This window comes from Trachypithecus francoisi, unplaced genomic scaffold, assembly GCF_009764315.1.
Source record: "Trachypithecus francoisi isolate TF-2019V2 unplaced genomic scaffold, Tfra_2.0 Lachesis_group4, whole genome shotgun sequence".
In the NCBI taxonomy this organism is placed as follows: Eukaryota; Metazoa; Chordata; class Mammalia; order Primates; family Cercopithecidae; genus Trachypithecus; species Trachypithecus francoisi.
The window spans coordinates 105,688,541-105,707,604 of NW_022681469.1; the positions used below are offsets into that span (position 1 = coordinate 105,688,541).

General features: G+C 52.9%; 1 protein-coding gene across 3 annotated transcripts in view; it reads left to right on the forward strand.

The window, feature by feature from the left end:
- Positions 1-1,218: 1,218 nt before the first annotated feature.
- Positions 1,219-19,064, forward strand: part of RADIL (Rap associating with DIL domain) — an 81,458-nt gene continuing 63,612 nt past the window's right edge. For 2 of the 3 annotated variants that reach the window (XM_033195111.1, XM_033195113.1), the window contains exons 1-2: positions 1,219-1,346; positions 6,672-7,270. In XM_033195111.1, the coding sequence (XP_033051002.1) occupies positions 6,736-7,270 (535 nt within the window). In that variant the 5' untranslated portion in view covers positions 1,219-1,346; positions 6,672-6,735. Of the gene's footprint in view, positions 1,347-2,453; positions 2,806-6,671; positions 7,271-19,064 lie in introns of those variants that run through there. The other variant, XM_033195112.1, reaches the window with a different exon arrangement.

Consider the following 19,064-nt stretch of genomic DNA (forward strand, 5'->3'; position numbering starts at 1 on the left):
TCACACCGCTGCATTCCAGCTAGGACAATAGAGTGAGACTCTGTCTCAAAAAAAAAAAAAAAAAAAAAAAGGCCAATCTTACTGCATTAAGTTTTTGAGACAAAAGCTTTTTTTGTCCATATTGTGAGTTGATCAATAAGGAGACCAAAGCCTGGCTCAAATCTGTCTCTCTGTGTTGGTTTTAAGGCAGTATTTTTTATTGGAAAACGTTTAGGAGGTGGATTTTAGGATTAGCAGGTGATAGGCGGAGGAAAGGGGAGGCCTGGAATGTCTCAGACATCTCTGTCCCACAAGAGTTGATGTATTAAGTGAGGTGGCCTAGGTAAAGCTGTCTAGGGCCTGGCACACAGGTGGTCAATAAATGTCTGTTCCCACACTCATCATTGTCTGCTCCGACCTCCATCGGGAATATGGGGTCATGACTACGGAAGTCATGCCGCGATAGTTGTCCACAAAAAGGTTCACTTCCGGGGCACATATTCTGCATATTGATATTGCGAGCCACCTGAATCTCCCAGGTCCAGCCCACATTCCTCAAAGGGAAAACCCCAGTCAAAGTGCCGAGGACACGATCTGTTTTTTAAACAAATCCCCAGGGAGGGCAGTTGGGTCCAGAGCCCCAGAGCTGACCTGGCCTTTTTTTTTTTTTACATCATGGTAAGCAGGAGGGCCATGACCTGATTTGTCTTTTAAAACTCTGGGTGGGAGACAGATGGTAGAGGAGAGGGAATTCCTCCCTTGTTCCTTTTCGATGTCTTAGAAGATGTTCATTAATTGGGGACACAGCTCTATCCTCCCCTACACCCACTCGCTGGGCTACTAGAAGGTGCCGTCTCGAAATAGCCCACCCAACCATAAGAGCTCAGAGCCCACAAACAGCTCAGGGACTCAGAACTGGTCCCACCCTTCCTCCGGGGACCCCCTCCTTATGCTGCAGGCTGTGGGATGGGCTGCAAGCCCCGCCTCTCCACAACTGGCCCCTCCCCTTTCTTCAAAACCCCGCCTCTCCTATGAGGCCCCGGCCCCTCGAGGCTGCATCCCCGTCCATTGGGCGGCCGGCAGGAGGCGCCAGAGCACAGCCTGCGTTTTCTAACAGGTTGGCCCCGCCCCTCTCATAGAGACCCCGCCTCCTCGGGTCTTTCTGACTCTTGGACACCGAGGCCCAGCTCCAGCCCGCCTCTTCTCCCCCGCCCCTCCCTTCGTGGCCCCGCCCCCTCGCGGTCCCGCCCCGCCCGTTGCGCGGCCGGCAGGAGGCGCAGCGGCACGCGCGGGTCTGGGCGCCGGCCCAGGCCAACGGCGGGTGGGAGCAGCGCGGGAACGTGGCGGCGCCGCGGGTTGTGGCGGAGGTGAGTGTGGGGTGCGCGAGGAGTGACTGCGGAGGCGGGGGTGGCTCGTAAGGGGAGCTGCTCGGCCGCTGCCGGGGGCCCGGGGCGCGGAGGCCGCGGGGCGCGCTCCGGGACCCTCCCGGCCGCGGGTCCGGGCGCAGAGGGCAGGCTTGCCCAGTTGCCATGGAAACCGACCGGCTCTCGGGCCCCGGCCTGATCCGGGGGGCGGTACTCGGAGGCCGGCGAGCGCGGGCAAGGGCGGCCCAGCCTTTGGGGATCCGGGTGTCCGCGCTGCCGACCCCCGCGAGCCCCTGAGCCTGGCTGTCCGCGTGGGTCCCGGACCCCCAACTCCAGGAGACTCTCGTCCCTCAGTTTCCCCGGCTGTGCCCTGGAGGAGGACGTTCGTCCGGGGAGCGCTGCAGGGGAGCGGGGCGAAGGGTTCCGCGCGCTCTCCCACCCGGGCGGGCCAGACGTCCTCCGCACACACCCCGTCCCGGTTGCAGCCAGATCCCCACTCGTGCGCCAGCTCAAAGCATTGTTTCTCGGCTATTTATGTACCATTTCCAGCCCCTTGACAAATACTGCATCCAAGATAACAGATGCTGAGCCGAGTTCCGGGGCCCCGCAGGAGGATCCTGTTGGTGCGGTTGGCAGGGCCCCGGCGGGGCTGTGGACCAGCCTGCCCTGCCGTGTCGCCTGTCAAGTGTTTGACTAATCTGAATTGCACAGAAGAATTTGATTGCTCGTGTCTCCCGGTTAACATGGGCCACCGTGCATTCCAGACAGGAACCAGTGTTGAAAGTCTCTTTTGCTGGGTGGCAAGTCAGTCCCCTCTCCAGCAGCTAGCAGGTCAGAATTAAATCTGATTGAATTATGTTTGCATTTGAAAGCGTGGCTCAGGCGGGGGCTGTAAAGATGGGATTCACGGAAGGAGGGAGCTGGGTGTGTGAAGTCTGCATTTGGTTTTCCCTCCTGCTGGAAATGATAATGGGTTCCACATTGTCCTGTTGGAGCAGAGAGGTCGCTCCACCCATGTCGTCAGCGCAGCACTGACCTCACTCCCTGTACTCGCCGCTGGGACTTGAGCTTGTTTTTCATCAGAAACTGGACCCTTCCTTGAGAACAAGAGAAAACATTCTCTAAGAGCAGCACCAGCCAGCGCCTCACACCCTCGCTGTCCGAGCCCTGCGCTTTCCCCAAGTATTTGTGTCACAGAGGAGCGAATGGGGCAGAAGATGCCGGTCGCACTTCCAGAAAAACAGATCTGGTTACCGAGGGCGTGCTCCGCCCGGTCGGATTTTCCTGCACTCCCCTTGGCCTTTTAAAAAACGAGTCCATCCCATTCTAACAAACAGGCCAGGCTCCGCCTTCTGGGATTCGGAAGCGGGCAGCACTTGAACGAGTGGGCACCCTCTGGTCTGGCCAAGGGAGGATGACCGAACGGAGAGAAATGCTTTCTGAAAATCCCCAAACAGATAAGGTTTGTGTAAACAGGGACTTCTGGGGGCTTAGGAAGGAATTATTGGAAAGGAGTGAATCACATTCTCTCTGCTTACATTTTCTCCTGTTTCATGATACTGCTAACTCTGCCTCTGCCTTCGAATCCGGCTCCAGAAACTGTGGGAAAAGCAGGGATCAGGGTAATGGGGAGAAAAACACTTCTGAAGTTCAAGCTTCCAAGGCCCTGGGAGGGGACCTAGCAGTTATGTGTTTGTAATTTTGTGTTTGTTTTTTATTAAAGAAGAATTATGTAAATGTCAGACCTTACAAAACCTATATCCACCCCTGGGCCCCAAATATTAACTCACTTTTCCATTGTATTTGGGGGCCTTTTTATAATTTTTGTCTTTTTTTTTTTTTTTTGAGACAGAGTCTCACTCTGTTGCCCAGACTGGAGTGCAGTGTTGTGATCGCGGCTCACTGCAGCCTCCACCTCTGGGGTTCAAGCGATTCTCCTGCCTTAGTCTGCCAAGTAGCTAGGGTTACAGGCATCTACCACCATGCCTGGCTAAATTTTGTATTTTTAGTGGAGACAGGGTTTCACCATTTTGGCCAGGCTGGTCTCGAACTCCTAACCTCAAGTGATCCGCTGCCTTGGCCTCCCAAAGTGCTGAGATTATAGGCATGAACCACCACGCCCAGCCAATTTTTGTCTTTTTTGAGACGGAGTCTTGCTCTGTTACACAGGCTGGAGTGCAGTGCTGTGATCTCAGCTCACTGCAAGCTCCACCTCCCAGGTTCACGCCATTCTCCTGCCTCAGCCTCCGGAGTAGCTGGGACTACAGGTGCCTGCCACCACGCCTGGCTAATTTTTTGTATTTTTAGTAGAGATGGGGTTTCACCGTGTTAGCCAGGATGATCTCGATCTGCTGACCTCATGATCCGCCCGCCTCGGCCTCCCAAAGTGCTGGGATTACAGGCGTGAGCCACTGCGCCTGGCCTTTTTTTTTTTTTTTTTTTAAACAGAAAGGGTCTCACTCCGTTTCCCAGGCTGGAGTGCAGTGGCGCAATCATAGCTCACTGTAGCCTGGAACTCCTGGTCTCCAGTGGTCCTCCTGCCTCAGTCTCCCGAGTAGCTGGGACTACAGGTGCACACCATGCCCAGCTAATTTTTTATTTTTATTTTCTAGAGAGATCGGGGTCTTGTTATGTTGCCCAGGCTAGTCTTGAACTCCTGGCTTTAAGCCATTCTCCCGCCTTGGCCTTTTCAACACTTGCCTCTGCTTCATGACTTTTCTGTGATGTGGGCTTTCTCCTGCCTAGAGGGGGCTTCCCCAGGTTTTGATATCATGTTTATATCGGCATTTAGACTTCATCTGCAGAGGCAGAGGTTTCCTGAGCCACAGCTGCCTGGTGGCAGAGGCTGTACCATCCACCACCTGAAGTTTGGCTTGGCACCCTGGGGAACTCGTTGGAAATGACCACTATGAAAAAGTAGTGGCTGACCCTCTGCCAGCGTGTGCTGCCTGGGGCGTCTGGAGAGGCGCTTGCGAGTGGGGTTGTGCAGCTCTCATGGATGGTTAATAAGGGCTGGCTGGAGAGGCTCTTTGAGGGATTTTGTTCTGTGTTTCCAAGTACTCACTTTGAAAACTGACCACAGGAGGCTGAGGTCAGATTCGAGGGCAATTTGAAGCCGCCGGTGTAGTGTGCACAGGCCAAGGCGCACGTTTGTGATGTGAGCACTGTCTGAAAATGCTTTTGTTGTAAATTAAATCGAGGCCTTTGATGAGTCCGTGGGGGAAGCTGTGGCCGGCTCTGAGCTTCTCAGGATTTGACAAGGAGACTCGTTGCACCTTCCTCAGAGGAAGAGAAACAAAGGCTTTGCTCCTTTACTCCTTTATGGCCTGGCTCGATGGAACCTCAAGGCTCCATCTGCTTATGACCTGTACTGGGATGTCCGTGACACCTGTTACAGCAAGTTCACATCTTCAGAAAGCCAGGAACAATGAAAGCCTTTGCCGTGGTGAACTGTCAGCAGTGGGCTATAGGAACAGGAGAATGGCCAGCCACCCACCCCACAGGGCAGACATCCGCGTTGGGAACCCAGTCTTGGGTGTGTGAAGCTGTCGGAAGTATTTCTGAAGAGTTCAAGGTCGTCGGAGAAAGCGCAGCTGCTGGCTGACCTGGGCTAGTTCTGGAGGAAGCGAGTGGTGATCTGATTTCAGGACTCATCCATGACAGCTCTGGCTGGCAGTGAGAGGCTCCAGAGAAGATGAGCGATGCCTCGGTGATATTAGAAAGAGGCCAGTTCACAGTGTCAGCTTTGGAGGCCAGGACGGTTCCACTGTTTAGTTCCCTAGGGGATAGCATGGCTCCTTTTCTTTGGAGGGGTTCCCTGGTTGCTTTCTCTGGCCCTAGGCAGCCACCGTCTTTTCCAGAAGCCTTCTGCAGTGCCCGCAGCACGATGAGTGAGTCAAGCTTGGACAGTGTCAGTCGACTGCTGCGGAGTTTAGTACTGACCCGGGTCACAGTGGCAGGCGACCTATCCTGTGTTCACTGGGACCCAGACCGCTCTTTCCAGAGCTTTCCAAAAAACAGGCTTTCCTCCTGGCTCACTCGTCTGCCGCCTTTGTCTTCGGTGAGAACATGAGCGTGGAAGTGGGGTAGAGTAATGGAGAGATGTGTGCGCAGTTTTCCAGTATTTTCCTGCCTTGCCGTCCAGCCTCACCTTTTACAAATCGGAGACCTGCCTTCCTTTTTCTCTGCCCTCCTGCCCCCACAGAGGTTCTGGAGGGAGACTGAGAAACCATCTGGAACTCCTGGCCCTGGGCACACTAAGGACATTAGAAGTGTGATTGTATGACACGCCAACGCGTCCCAGGCTGTTTTCCAGTTTCCCCAGGAGACTAAATCTCTGTGGCCTGGAGCGCCAGGCACCCGCGGCCTGTGGTGGGCGGGACACACGCATTCCGGCCATGCCTGCACCAGCTCTAGAGGGGCCCTTTGTTCCCGCTCTGCTTGTGAGGCCACTCAATGCTGCCATCCCAGGGAGCATCTCCTTCAAGCCAGGACGGGTCTCTTGCCTGGAGGGGTAGATTCTGGGGGGTTTGTGCCTGGAATGTCTGATGGTCGATTCTGTTAACGTGGCTGCGATTTGCCTGTTTTCCTGGTTCCACTGTGTTTGTGACCCATTTCCCACGTTGCAGCCTGTGGGGCAGGAGACACGGGGTTTACGGAGAGGTGAAGCTTTGCCCTCGGGCTGCCCGCTGCTCTTCTGTGGCTGTGACGGTGCTGGGGGCGGCTCCGGGTGGGGCACTCCTTGATGCTCACTGCCCACGGGCGCTGCGCCCAGCACTTCCCAGAAACCCAAGCTCTGCAGCGGAGCGCGTCTTACCGTGGCGACCTCATTGTGTTTCCTAGTAATGGCTTTCCTTGAAGGGCGCTCCAGCCCGTTTAGTCCTCTCTGTCTCTGGTGGCCCTTCAAGCTCCAGCCACATCCTCTGCTCAGGTGCTCTGGTGGCAGGTCTGCAGGGCCAGGATGCCCATGACCTGTTATGTCCATCAGGTTTTGAGATGGGGTCTTGCTCTGTTGCCCCAGCTGGAGGGCTGTGGCACGATCATAGCTCCCTGCAATCTTGAACTCCTGGGCTCAAGCCATCCTCCAGCCTCAGCCTTCAGAGCAGTGGGTACAGTGCACGCCACCATGCCTGGCTAATTTTTAATTTTTTTGTAGAGTTGGGGTCTTACTATGTTTCCCAGGCTGGTCTGGAACTTCCGGGCTCAAGCCATCCTCCCACCTTGGCCTTCCAAAGTGCTGGGACGACGGGCAGGAGCCACCGCCTGTGGCCTCATTTGCTGTTGGTGCTCACGGTGATTGGCGCTAACCTCTCTCACTTTTTCTCCCAGGCCACGGCCTCCCCACGTCCTTTGGCTGAAGCCCCCCGTCCTCATCCATGAAGCCTTGCCCACCATGTTTTATGGGACACACTTCATCATGTCCCCGCCCACCAAGAGCAAACTGAAGCGGCAGAGCCAGCTGTTGTCCAGCATGCTGTCCCGGACGCTGACCTACAAGTACCGGGACCTGGACTCCACCTTCTCCAGCCTGGGCGCCAGTGACGACCCCGCCGAGCTCTCTACCCAGCTCTCGGCCCCTGGTGTCCTGAAGGTGTTTGGGGACAGTGTCTGCACAGGAACCCACTACAAGAGCGTCCTGGCCACTGGCACCTCCAGTGCCCGTGAGCTGGTGAAGGAGGCGCTGGAGCGGTATGCCCTGGACCCCGGGCAGGCTGGCCAGTACGTGCTGTGTGATGTGGTCGGCCAAGCCGGCGACGCTGGGCAGCGGTGGCAGGCCCAGTGCTTTCGGGTGTTTGGGGACAGTGAGAAGCCCCTCTTGATCCAGGAATTATGGAAACCCCGAGAAGGTTTATCCCGGAGGTTTGAGCTGAGGAAGAGGTCGGACGTGGAGGAGCTGGCAGCCAAGGAGGTGGACACCATCACGGCAGGTGAGGAGGGCCACAGGTTCAGGAAGAGCCGTGGGTCTGAGCGCTGAGAAGGCCAGCCAGGGGAGGGGGAGAAGGAGTGGCGCAGGGGATGCGTCGGGCAGGCTTGCTCTGCGGGAGGCAGTCGGAGCCCATGTCCTGGGTGTTTGAAGGCTTCCTCTTTTGTTTTCTGAGACAGGGTCTTGCTCTGTCATTCAGGCTGGAGTGCAGCGGCACAACCAGAGCTCACTGCAGCCTTGACCTCCTGGGCTCAAGTGATCCTCCCACCTCAGCCTCCTGAGTAGCTAGGACTATAGGTGCACCACCATACCCAGCTACTTTTTTACTTTTTGTAGAGACAGGAGTCTCGCTGTGATACCCAGGCTAGTCTTGAACTCCTGCCCTCCAGTGATCCTCCTACTTTGGCCTCCCAAAGAAGGTTTCCTCTTGAACTCACCATTTTCACCTCAGCTGTCTGGGAAGTCGTAGTTTGTCTACGTGGCAGGAGGCTGGCTGGTGTTCCTCAGAGGCTCCTGATATATTCTTGCAATATTTGAGGCCACATCTGTTCTTCTGTCTGATCAGATCATTGTCCAGCTCTCCAGCAGTCATCTCATTGACCACAGCAACCACGCACGCCTTGTTAAATACATGGTCCCGGCAAGTCCCTTAGCACCTGCGACCTTGTTGGGGAGTTTTTGGGGCAATAAAGTGAAAAGACAATCAAGGAATCCGTCCCAGGCCAAAACCTATGTGGCACTGCCTGGTTGCACGGTCTGCAGAGGTGACTCTGGTGCACTCGGTGCACCACGGGTCTGTGGGTACCTGGGCGGTGGGAGGCCTTCCCGAGGAGGGCCCGGCCATGGGCAGCTGATCACTGTCTGTCCGAGGAGTGCCAAGAGCGGGGGCAGCGTTGAGTGCCTGCCTCAGGGCTTAAGAGCCCGGGGCCCTGGGGCCCACCATGTCTGGTGATTTATTCAATTGGTGGAAAGAAGTTGATGATCTTAATAGATATGTGTCATAAAAAATAACTTTGGCTGGGTGTGGTAGTGCACACCTGTAATCCTAGCACTTTGGGAGGCCAACGTGGGTGGATCCCCTGAGGTCAGGAGTTCGAGACCAGCCTGGCCAACATGGTGAAACCCCCTCTCTACTAAAAATGCAAAAATTAGCCGGGCGTGGTGGCAGGCACCTGTAATTCCAGCTACTCAGGAGGCTCAGGCAGGAGAATCACTTGAACCTGGGAGGCAGAGGTTGCAGTGAGCCGAGATCATGCCATTGCACTCCAGCCTGGGCAACAAGAACGAAACTCAGTCTCAAAAATAAATAAATAAATAAATAAATAAACTAAATTTGGTCAGGTGTAGTGACTCACACCTGTATTCCCAACATTTTGAGAGGCCGAGGTAGGAGGATTGCTTGAGCCTAGGAGTTTGAGAGCAGCCTAGGTAACATAGTGAGACCCCATCTCTACAAAAAATAAAAAAAATTAGCCAGGCATGGTGGTGCGTACTGTAGTCCCAGCTCCTCAGGAGGCTGAGGTGGGAAGATGGCTTGAGCCACGAAGGCAGATGCTGCAGCTGGGATTAAACCACTGCACTTCAGCCCAGGCAACAGAGGGAGACCCTGGCTCAAAAAAATAACAATAAAAAGAGTAACTTGTGGTTGCTTTATTATGGCTCTTTTTTTTTTTTTTTTTTTTTTGAGACGGAGTCTTGCTTTGTCGCCCAGGCTGGAGTGCAGTGGCGCTATCTCGGCTCACTGCAAGCTCCGCCTCCTAGGTTCATGCCATTCTCCTGCCTCAGCCTCCCGAGTAGCTGGGACTACAGGCACCCGCTGCCACGCCCGTCTAATTTTTTTGTATTTTTAGTAGAGATGGGGTTTCACCATGTTAGCTGGGATGGTCTTGATCTCCTGACCTTGTGATCCGCCCACCTCGGCCTCCCAAAGTGCTGGGATTACAGGCTTGAGCCACCGCGCCCGGCCTAATTATGGCTCTTAAAGTCTGCTCAGACAAGCACCCCCAGTTGCCTGCACCCGGAGGCCCTTCCTCCAGCCAAAGGTCGCCGCTTCTGGGATCTGGTTTTCATCCTGACCCTGCCGTGTCACGATCCAGTGGTCCCTTGGAAGGACAGTGATCCAGTGGCAGAGGAGTCCCTCCCCTCCTGATTCAGAAAGACCTCCCGTGAGACCAGGAAACCCGAAAGGAAAGAGGTGCGTGGTGGGATGTATTCTGCACAGGAACAGAGGGTCTTCAACGTCAGACACAGAATTGTGGTCATTCTTCCACCATGAGATGCCTCTGCCAAGCGGAGGGCAAAAATCGGGTGGGACAGGGCCACCTTGGGGCTGGAGAACGTGGGCCAGGGTTGTTGCTGTGTGGCTGGGGGTCAGCCTGTTGTGTCCTGAGGCCATTGGGTTCTATGTCACCGGGCGAGGAGGAGCCCTGGAAAGGCCCACCTCCTTGCACAGGTGATAGGTGTAGGACAGGGCGGGCCGGGGAGGGGAGTAGACTGCATGTTGCAGGAGACAGGAGCTTGTCTGAGGCTCATGCACTTCTTTTATTTTTTGAGACGGTGTCTCTCTCTGTTGCCCAGGCTGGAGTGCAATGGCATGATCTTGGCTCACTGCAACCTCCGCCTCCTGGGTTCAAATGATTCTCCTGCCTTGGCCACCTAAGTAGCTGGGATTACAAGTGTGCACCACCACGCCCGGCTAATTTTTGTATTTTTAGTGGAGACAGGGTTTCTCCATGTTGGTCAGGCTGGTCTCAAACTCCTGACCTCAGGTGATCTGCCCCTCTTGACCTCCTAAAGTGCTGGGATTACAGGTGTGAGCCACCACACCCAGCCAAGTTCACGCACTTCTTTGTTTTTTTTTTTTTTTTAAAGATGGAGTCTCGCTCTGTCACCCAGGCTGGAGTGCTGTGGCGCGATCTCGGCTCACTGCAACCTCCACCTCCCGAGTTCACGCCATTCTCCTGCCTCAACCTCCCGAGTAGCTGGGACTACAGGTGCCCGCCACCACGCCCGGCTAATTTTTTTTTGTATTTTTGGTAGAAACAGGGTTTCACTGTCTTAGCCAGGATGGTGTTCATGCACTTCTTTTGGAATCATTCCTGTTACATTATTCAGGGCAAGCGAAAGTGCCCCTGCTCACAGCCTGTCTAAACTGGTGGCAGTTTTTGAAACGTGCCAGAGAGTCCATCAGGCTGCCCAGCTGTACTGACGCACTTGTCTGGGCTGGAGCAGGTTGTTACTTACCCAGAGCCGGTGCCTTGGGCCTCGGGGACTCATCCTTCCTTGCTGACCTTCTTCTCTGGCTGTGGCCCGGGGACTCCTGTGACCCCCAACCATGCCAAGAAGGTCCACCGAGGCGGCTGGGTGGTTTGAGATGGAGCGACTGGTAGAGGCATGCACACGTGCTTCTGCTCATTACAGAACAGTTATTGAGCCTCTGCACGGAGCCAGGGGAAGCCTAGACCTGGGGGGAGTTCCCATGTGGATAAGCCAGGCTCCGCTGGGGTGACCCTGCACAGACCCCACTGCTGCCGGACAGCCCTGCCTCAAACGGGCCCGCACCCAGAACCTTCGTGCAAGAGCATGTTCGGTTGTTGTGGTGACACTTGGGTACCTGGACACAGAAATGTCCACACAGGTGTGCACACACACAAAGTCTCCCACTCGGAACTGTTCCCCGCGTGAGGTACCTACACGGCCTTTCCATGGGTTAGAGGTGGCCTCTGCACATCCCTGGAACCCGCCTCTGAGAGTTCTCTCCAGCTGGCTTGGAGGCACAGAACGGGGAGGGCGCTGAGCGATTGTTGTGTCCCGTGTCCCCCTGAGTGAGTTTGCAGCCAGCACTAGGTGATTCCTCCCTCACCCTTCCAAGGGGAACGACTGAGAGCCAGAGAAGGGGAGGCAGTGGGAAGCCAAGGGGTTGTTCAGTGTAGCAGCTTGTCCAGCAGCTTTGGGTGCCAGCCTGCCTCAGGTTGGAGTGATGCAGAAGAATCATGGTGGGGAGGATTTCCTAACACCCGCTGTGTCCTCTCCCTTACATATCCCCAGTGATGGGGAGCTCTGCGCCTTCCAGCATCTCGCCTGTCCTGCGCCTCCCTGGGCACCGATGGGGCTGCTGTGGTGCCTGTTTGTCCTGAGAGCGGCCCTCAGTGTGGGGCATGCATCACCGTGTCACTGTGGCGGAAGGTGGGGGGCTGCAGTGAAACAAATCCTACTGAAGTGGGTGGTGTAGTTTCAGAAGGACAGCTGGATGGTGGGATGGCATCTGCCCCTGCAGGGCAGGCCCAGTGAGGTCCAGAGTGCGCTAGGGCCCCTTCAGCTCCTGCATTCTCTCCGCAGAGGACCCAGCATGGGCTTGTCCCTGCTCCCTGGTGAGAGAACAGTCCGATATCACCTAGAAAAAGTGACGAGAAAGGGAAGGGACCCCTGGCCTGTGCATGTAGTGATGTGGTGTGCATGTGTCTGTGTGGTGTGCATGTGTGACCGTGTACATGTGTGTGAATGAGTCCAGCCCCAGGTTGTTCACCACGGTTAACACTGTTTTTCAATAATTTCCAGTTATTGTTCCTACGGTAAGAGTCGCACTTGGCCAGGCGCGGTGGCTCACGTGTGTAATCCCAGCACTTTGGGAGGCCGAGACAGGCAGATCATTTGAAGTCAGGAGTTTGAGACCAGTCTGACCAACATGGTGAAACCCCATCTCTATTGAAAATACAAAAGAATTAGCTGGGCATGATGGCGAGTGCCTGTAATCCCAGCTACTTGGGAGGCGAAGAATCGCTTGAACCCGGGAGACAGATTGCAGTGAGCTGAGATCGCACCACTGCACTTCAGCCTGGGCGACAGAGCAAGACTCTGACTCAAAAGAAAAACAGAGTCACACTGGTTCTGAGTTGAGCTAACGGGTTGCACCATTTCAGAGGAAGCATTTCGCCAGAGCCTCTCAGGCCTCTCCCCTGCCCCTCACCTTGTACTCCCCTGTGGAGTCAGGTGGGGAAGGTGTCAACCAGGCGCTTCCTGCCAGTTCAGTCATCACTTAGTTCGCTGTTACCCACCGTAGAAATGCACGCAGGCACTTTGGGTTTTGTTTTCTATAAACGTCACCTTCTCACAGCCGCCAGGTTCCCCCTGATTTCCAGAGTCACAAAACCTAGAGGGTCTCTTCCAGGAGGAGGCTGGTGTTGGAGGTGTAGCCGGGCTGGAAGTGGCTCTCACCCCCCTTTTCCAGAAGGCTGGTATTTAGGGCTGGTGCCCCACGGAGAGGGCCTGGGTCCTGTCACCGAGATAAGACAGCAGTCACTTAGACGCACTGGGGAGGGGCGATGGCAGGGCCATGTGGTTTTTGTCAGGGGCTGGGGAAGGGTGAGTGGAGGGTTGGTTCGCCTTTGCAGGAGGGGCGAGTGTTAAACCGGCGCACAGCCCCGGGATGGCTGGCCTTCCTTGCTTTCTCCCTTCCTCCCGTTACATTTCAGGTTGGGGCATCTTCGCTGAGCGAGGCGTCCGTGGTTGCAGGGCATTGAGCAGTGTCCCTGGCTCCTGTGCCCTCACCCCCAAGTGGTAGCAACCAAAGATGTCTGCACACATGGCCAGCTGTTCCCTGGAGGCAGACCTGCCCTCGATTGAGAGCTGCAGTATTGGACCTGGCTGCCTGGACTTGGCCCCACCAGCCCCTGTCCACTGGGACCATGTAGCTGAGTGCCCTCCGCAGGCCCTCAGGCCTGATCCACACTGGCGACATGCGTCTCTCCCGGGCCACGCTCGGAGGGGCTGGGGTGCCTGGCAAGCCCAGGGTCTCAGGGATGGTGACATGCAGTCTTGGCATTCATGCCTTCCTGGAAACGGACATCACCATGGCTTTGGATACCCCCTTTGTAAAGAGGCACCCTAGAGAGCTTGTAAAGCTGCCCAGGTTTAGCCAGGAAGGTTCAGGCTAAACAAAGCCTGGGGACACCACCCCAGCACTCACCGGGCTTTTGACTGAAAAACAGCCCATCCAATGTCTGGTATATAGTAGGTGCTTATTAAATACCTGTGGAAGGGTTGGTGCCCTGAGGAGAGGAGGCCCCTCTGTGGGTCTCAGCTCCCCTGCGTCTGCAAGACTCCAGAGTGGAGTCGGTTTTCTTTGTGTGTGTGGGGGGGGGGAGGGTGGTATGGGGACGGTGTGGCCGTCCAGGCGTGTGGATGTGGCTTGAGCGACGGAGGAACCTGCAGCCCTGGTCACCCGGCGGCGTGGTGGGCTGCCCTCCTGCCCCCAGCACTGTGTTGGAGCTGGCAGGTGGGTGGCAGGTCTGTGTTGTTGCTGCGTGCCAGCTCTGAGTTTGCGTTTGTTGTCCCGCCTTGTCACTCAGGACAGGCAGCAGGACTCGGCCTCCCTGATGACAGCCAGGGATGTTCGGGCCACAGGGACTGTTGTGTGCACACAGGAAGCTGCCGCTACCTTCCTCTGCTGACTGGGTGCTGTGAGTTCTGTCCTCCCGTGTCCCCAAACATATTTGTGGTTGTTTTCATTTGAAATATTTTTCTTCCGCTATGACTCTGACTTGAAAATAACTCTTATCTTAGCACAGTGAAGTTTTGTGAAAGGATTGCTTTTCCTCTTTTTACGTGGGAATAATTCATGCCACTTGACTGGGACTTCCCTTCCAGTGGATTCCCAATGACAGAGTCACCATGGGAAACGTTCACTGTATGTGGTCTGGCTAAAAACAAAACAACCCCAAACCTTTTTTCACCAGCCTAAAACTAGAAAACTTACTGAACTTTAAAGACATGTTTGAGCATTTCCAATTCAAAGAGAAAATGAAGTCAAATGGTTAGTTGCTCACAGCCAGTTTCATCCTTCAGTTTGCTGCTTAGACTTTTAAAAAATCCATAACCTTCAGTTTGGTCATAGAAGCACTGTTAACAGCCCTGTAGTCCCCTGAGCTGAGTGAGTCCTGGAGGGGCAGCACCCCCTCCTGCCCTGGGGACTCGGGTGACGTCCAGCTATATTCTGTAAGGGGCCACTGACAGAGTTTAGCATTAACACCAAAAACACAGAGGGATGTTGTCACTGGTGTGAAATGTTTGAAAGACAAAATAGCCGGGTGTGGTGGCTCACACCTGTAATCCCAGCACTTTGGAAGGCCAAGGCGGGTGGAGCGCCTTAGGTCAGGAGTTCGAGACCACCCTGGCTAATATGGTGAAATCCTGTCTCTACTAAAAATACAAAAAAAATTAGCCAGGCATGGTGGTGTGCACCTGTATTCCCAGCTACTTGGGAGGCTGAGGCAGGAGAATTGTTTGAACCTGGGAGGTGGAGGTTGCAGTGAGCTGAGATTGTGCCACTGCGCTCCAGCCTAGGCAACAGAGCGAGACTTCATCTCAAAAAAAAACCAAACCAAACCAAAACAAAACATGTTAATATCTGTTGGTTCCCAACAGTGACCTATATATAATGTTGGTTGAAAGATGTTTGGGGATCTGTTTAAATCATATTGAGCAGCGTCTCTCATGGTTTCAGAGAATATACTAACGTAGAGAATGTATCGTTTTTGTTTTGAGGGTTTAAGTGGCAGAAGTGTTTTCAGAGGTTTCAGATATATATAGACTGAGAGAAGTCAGCTCGCCCTGCGCCCCCTTCCCTGCCGTGCTATCCTTGAAATACTTGGCATCCATCTTTGTTTGTTGTTGTTGTTGTTGTTGTTGTTGTTGTTGTTTTTGTTGTTTGAGACAGGGACATACTCTGTTGCCCAGGCTGGAGTGCAGTTGTGCAATCGTGGCTCACTGCAGCCTCATTCTTCTGGGCCCAAGCGATCCTCCCAGCTCAGCCCCTCTGAGAAGCTGGGAACACAGGCACATGCCAGCACACTCTCCTTATTTCTTTATTTTATTTTTTTTTGGTAGAGATGAGGCCTCACTTTGTTGCCCAGGATGGTCTTGAACTCCTGAGCTCAGGTGGTCCTCCTGCCTCGGCCTCCCAAACTGCCGGGATTTCAGGTGTGAGTCACTGCACCTGGCCTGAGTGTCCATCTTTGTGAAAGAGTCAGATTCTCGAATGCCTGTGATAGGTTTGAACAACACAAGCAAGGGTGGGAGGGATTGACCTTATTAGTCTTGAGATATATCTTAAAGCCATGGTGGTTGAAACTATGTGGTTTTAGGGACAGGAAGAGACAAATAAAGCAATGGAACAAAAGAGATAGTGCAGATGCAGACCAAATACCCTGTAGGAATTGGGTGGGCTATAGCATGCATCATAAATCCTGGGGAAAGAATTTTGTAAATGATGTTGGGATGTATGGATTCAGCTATATGGAAAATAAAACAAAAAAAAACCAAAAAAAAAAAAAAACGGAAATTGGATCCTTCCTCCAAATGCATCAGAGACCTACATGTCAAAGGTAAGATTATATAGCCAGCCGGGCGCGGTGGCTCAAGCCTGTAATCCCAGCACTTTGGGAGGCCGAGACGGGCGGATCACGAGGTCAGGAGATCGAGACCATCCTGGCTAACACAGTGAAACCCCATCTCTACTAAAAATACAAAAACTAGCTGGGCGAGGTGGCGGGCGCCTGTAGTCCCAGCTACTCGGGAGGCTGAGGCAGGAGAATGGCGTAAACCCGGGAGGCAGAGCTTGCAGTGAGCTGAGATCTGGCCACTGCACTCCAGTCCGGGCGACAGAGCGAGACTCCACTTAAAAAAAAAAAAAAAAAAAAAAAAAAAAAAAAGATTATATAGCCAAATGAAATATTTCATAAAGAAGGCTTAAAGAGTGCAAACTGGTTGGGCATGGTGGCTCACGCCTGTAATCCTAGCACTTTGGGAGGCTGAAGTGAGAGGATCAATTGGGCCAGGAGTTGGGCCAGGGCAACATAATGAGACTCTGTCTCTACAAAAAAAAAATATGAAAATTAGCTGTGTGTGGTGCCACAGGCCTGTAGTCCCAGCTACTCAGGAGGCTAAGGTGGGAGGATCACTAGAGCCCAGAAGGTCAAGGCTGCAGTGAGCTGTGATCATGCCACTGCACTCCAACCTGGGCAAAAGGGCAAGACCTCATCTGTTTTTGTTTGTTTGTTTGTCTTTTGAGATGGAGTCTCACTCTGTCACCCAGGCTGGAGTGCAGTGGGGTGATCTCAGCTCACTGCAACCTCCGCTTCCCGGGTTCAGCCCATTCTCTTGCCTCAGCCTCCTGAATAGCTGGGATCACAGACAGCTGCCATGAGGCCCGGCTAATTTTTGTATTTTTAGTAAAGGCAGGGTTTCACCACGTTAGTCAGGCTGGTCTTGAACTCCTGACCTCAAGTGATCTGCCTTCCTCGGCCTTCCAAAGTGCTGGAATTACAGGCATAAGCCACTGTGCCCAGCCTGGTTTTTTGTTTGTTTGTTTGTTTTTGTTTGTTTTTTTAAGTGCAATCTGTAAGGAAAAAAAGTAGATAGATTTGACTATATCAAAATTGAAAATTTCTGTTTGACCAAGGACACTGTATAGATAAAAGGTGATACACTAGAAGAAAATGTTTGCAATATCTAAAACTGATGTGATGAATAACTAGAATAAAGTGATGCATGTCTAAAGATCAGCAAGAAAATGGCAAAACATTCACTAGAAAACATGAAGCTGGTACAAGTTTGCAGCTGGAAGAAGGTGAAACAAGTATGGCTAACACACACAGTAGGGGAGGCTAGCTTCACTAATGCCATTGCCACCCACGGCTGGCTCTGGCTGCCAAGGAAGCTGGACAAAGATTTGGCTCTGCATCCTCTAGTACGAGGCAAAGAAGTTGTGAGGGTTGCGGATCGCTGATCCACAGGCTGCCACATGTATACATACATGTTATTTAAAAGACCCGTTCATTTCCCCAGAGTAAGAAACCAACGATGTCAAAGTCAAGGTTATGAAAGTTCGTTTCTCTGGCCTGCAGCCATGCCTAATGCAGGACAACCATCTCACCAATATGGGGAGCAAGTAAGTGCAGAGGAAGGGCCACACAAGCTTCTCTGTGCTTTGTGTGGCTGTTGGTTTCCAATCTTTTGGCAGCTGCTCTGGTGGATGGATAGGATCATTTTCGTTTTTCATCGTCATTCTGTCCTTGGGAACCCACTCTAGTGTATTAATGAATACCATTCCAACATACCTTTCCTATATTTGGATTCATATGTATCCTTAAGACATAAATAATATTTTGTATATGTTTACCTAAGTGGGATTGAGCTATAACTCACATTACTTTATTTATTTATTTATTTTAAAAATAGACACAGTGCCTCACTAAGTTGCCCAGGCTGGTCTCAAACTCCTGGGCTCAAGTCATCCTCCCACCTCAGCCTCCCAAAGTGCTGAGATTACAGCCATGAGCCACCACACCTAGCCTCACGTTATGTTTTTGACACCTACCCATGGTGCTCTAGTCAACTCATTGCTTTTGACTGATGCATAGTTTTCCATTATATGCCTATACCATATATTCATTTCCTTAAGCACAGACACTAAAATGGGGTACAGATTCTTCCTACTAAAATGGTGACACAATGAACTTGTTGAGGGCCTGTGCAGAGTTCTCGGAGGCATTCTTCCAGGAATGGAGCTGCTGGATTACAGAGCATATGTGCATGTCATTTCCTGGTGAGCACGGCTGGACAGCGGCTTCCTCAGAAGCCTCCTGTGCCTGTGTGCCCCTCCACACCTTTAGACGCTGCTTTAGTCCATTTCTTGTTACCACAACAGAATACCTGTGGCTGGTAGTATACAAGGAAAAGAGGTTTATTTATCTCATGGTTCCACAGGCTGGGAAGTTCCAGGGCATGGCCCTGGCTTCTGGTGAGGGCTTCCATGCTACATCATCACATGGCAGAAAAGGTCAAAGGGGAAGCAGACAGGTGCAAAGAGGGAAACCTGAGGGGTGCCCTGGCTTTATAGCAGCCTACTATTCTTGGAAACCAATCTATTCCTGTGAGAACTGATCTGGTCCTGCCAGAACGAGAACTCATTTACTACGGTGAGCACAGTAGCAGCCATTCATGAGGGATCTGTCCCCACAACCCAAACACCTCCTACTAGGCCTACCTCCAGCACTGCCCCTTTGGGGATCAAATTTCAACATGAGTTTTAGTGGGGACAAACAAACCCCATCCAAACCATAGCACTGACTGCGCCACTGTCCTCACCCCTCACTGACCCAGGATAAGTCTCCCCTGGAGACACTTTCACATCCAAAGGTATTGCAGTGGAGTGGAGTGTTATAGGAATGCAGCCATAGAAAGTCCATAGCTGTCTTTTGCGAGCAGCTGTGCAATGAATAATTAAATGATTTCCCCAAGGTCACAATGTATAGATTTGAAATTGCCCCTCTATGTAGTCAAGACCCAAGAAACAGGTTTTCTAGATATTGATTTGCCAGAGACCTGGATGAGAAATAATTTTTTGTTCTCATTTATTCATAAATAAAATTTGGCTACTCTGTGTTAGGCTCTTGACTAGGCGCTGGATATGTTGCAATAGACAAAACAAAGACATCAATTTAATGGATTTATAAATAAATGATTTCATGGAGTCAGGAGTCTAGTGGGCAGTCAAAACAAAGATGTGGCTGGGTGCAGTGGTTCACGCCTGTAATCCAAGCACTTTGGGAGGACAAGACAGGCCAGAAGTTTGAGGCTGCAGTGAGCTATGATCGCACTACTGCACTCCAGCCTGGGCAACAGAGGAGACCTTGTCCCTTAAAACACACACACATGCACACACACATGCACATGCACACATACACAGATATAATCACTCAAAAAACATGTACAGTCATGCACTACTTAATGATGGTGAT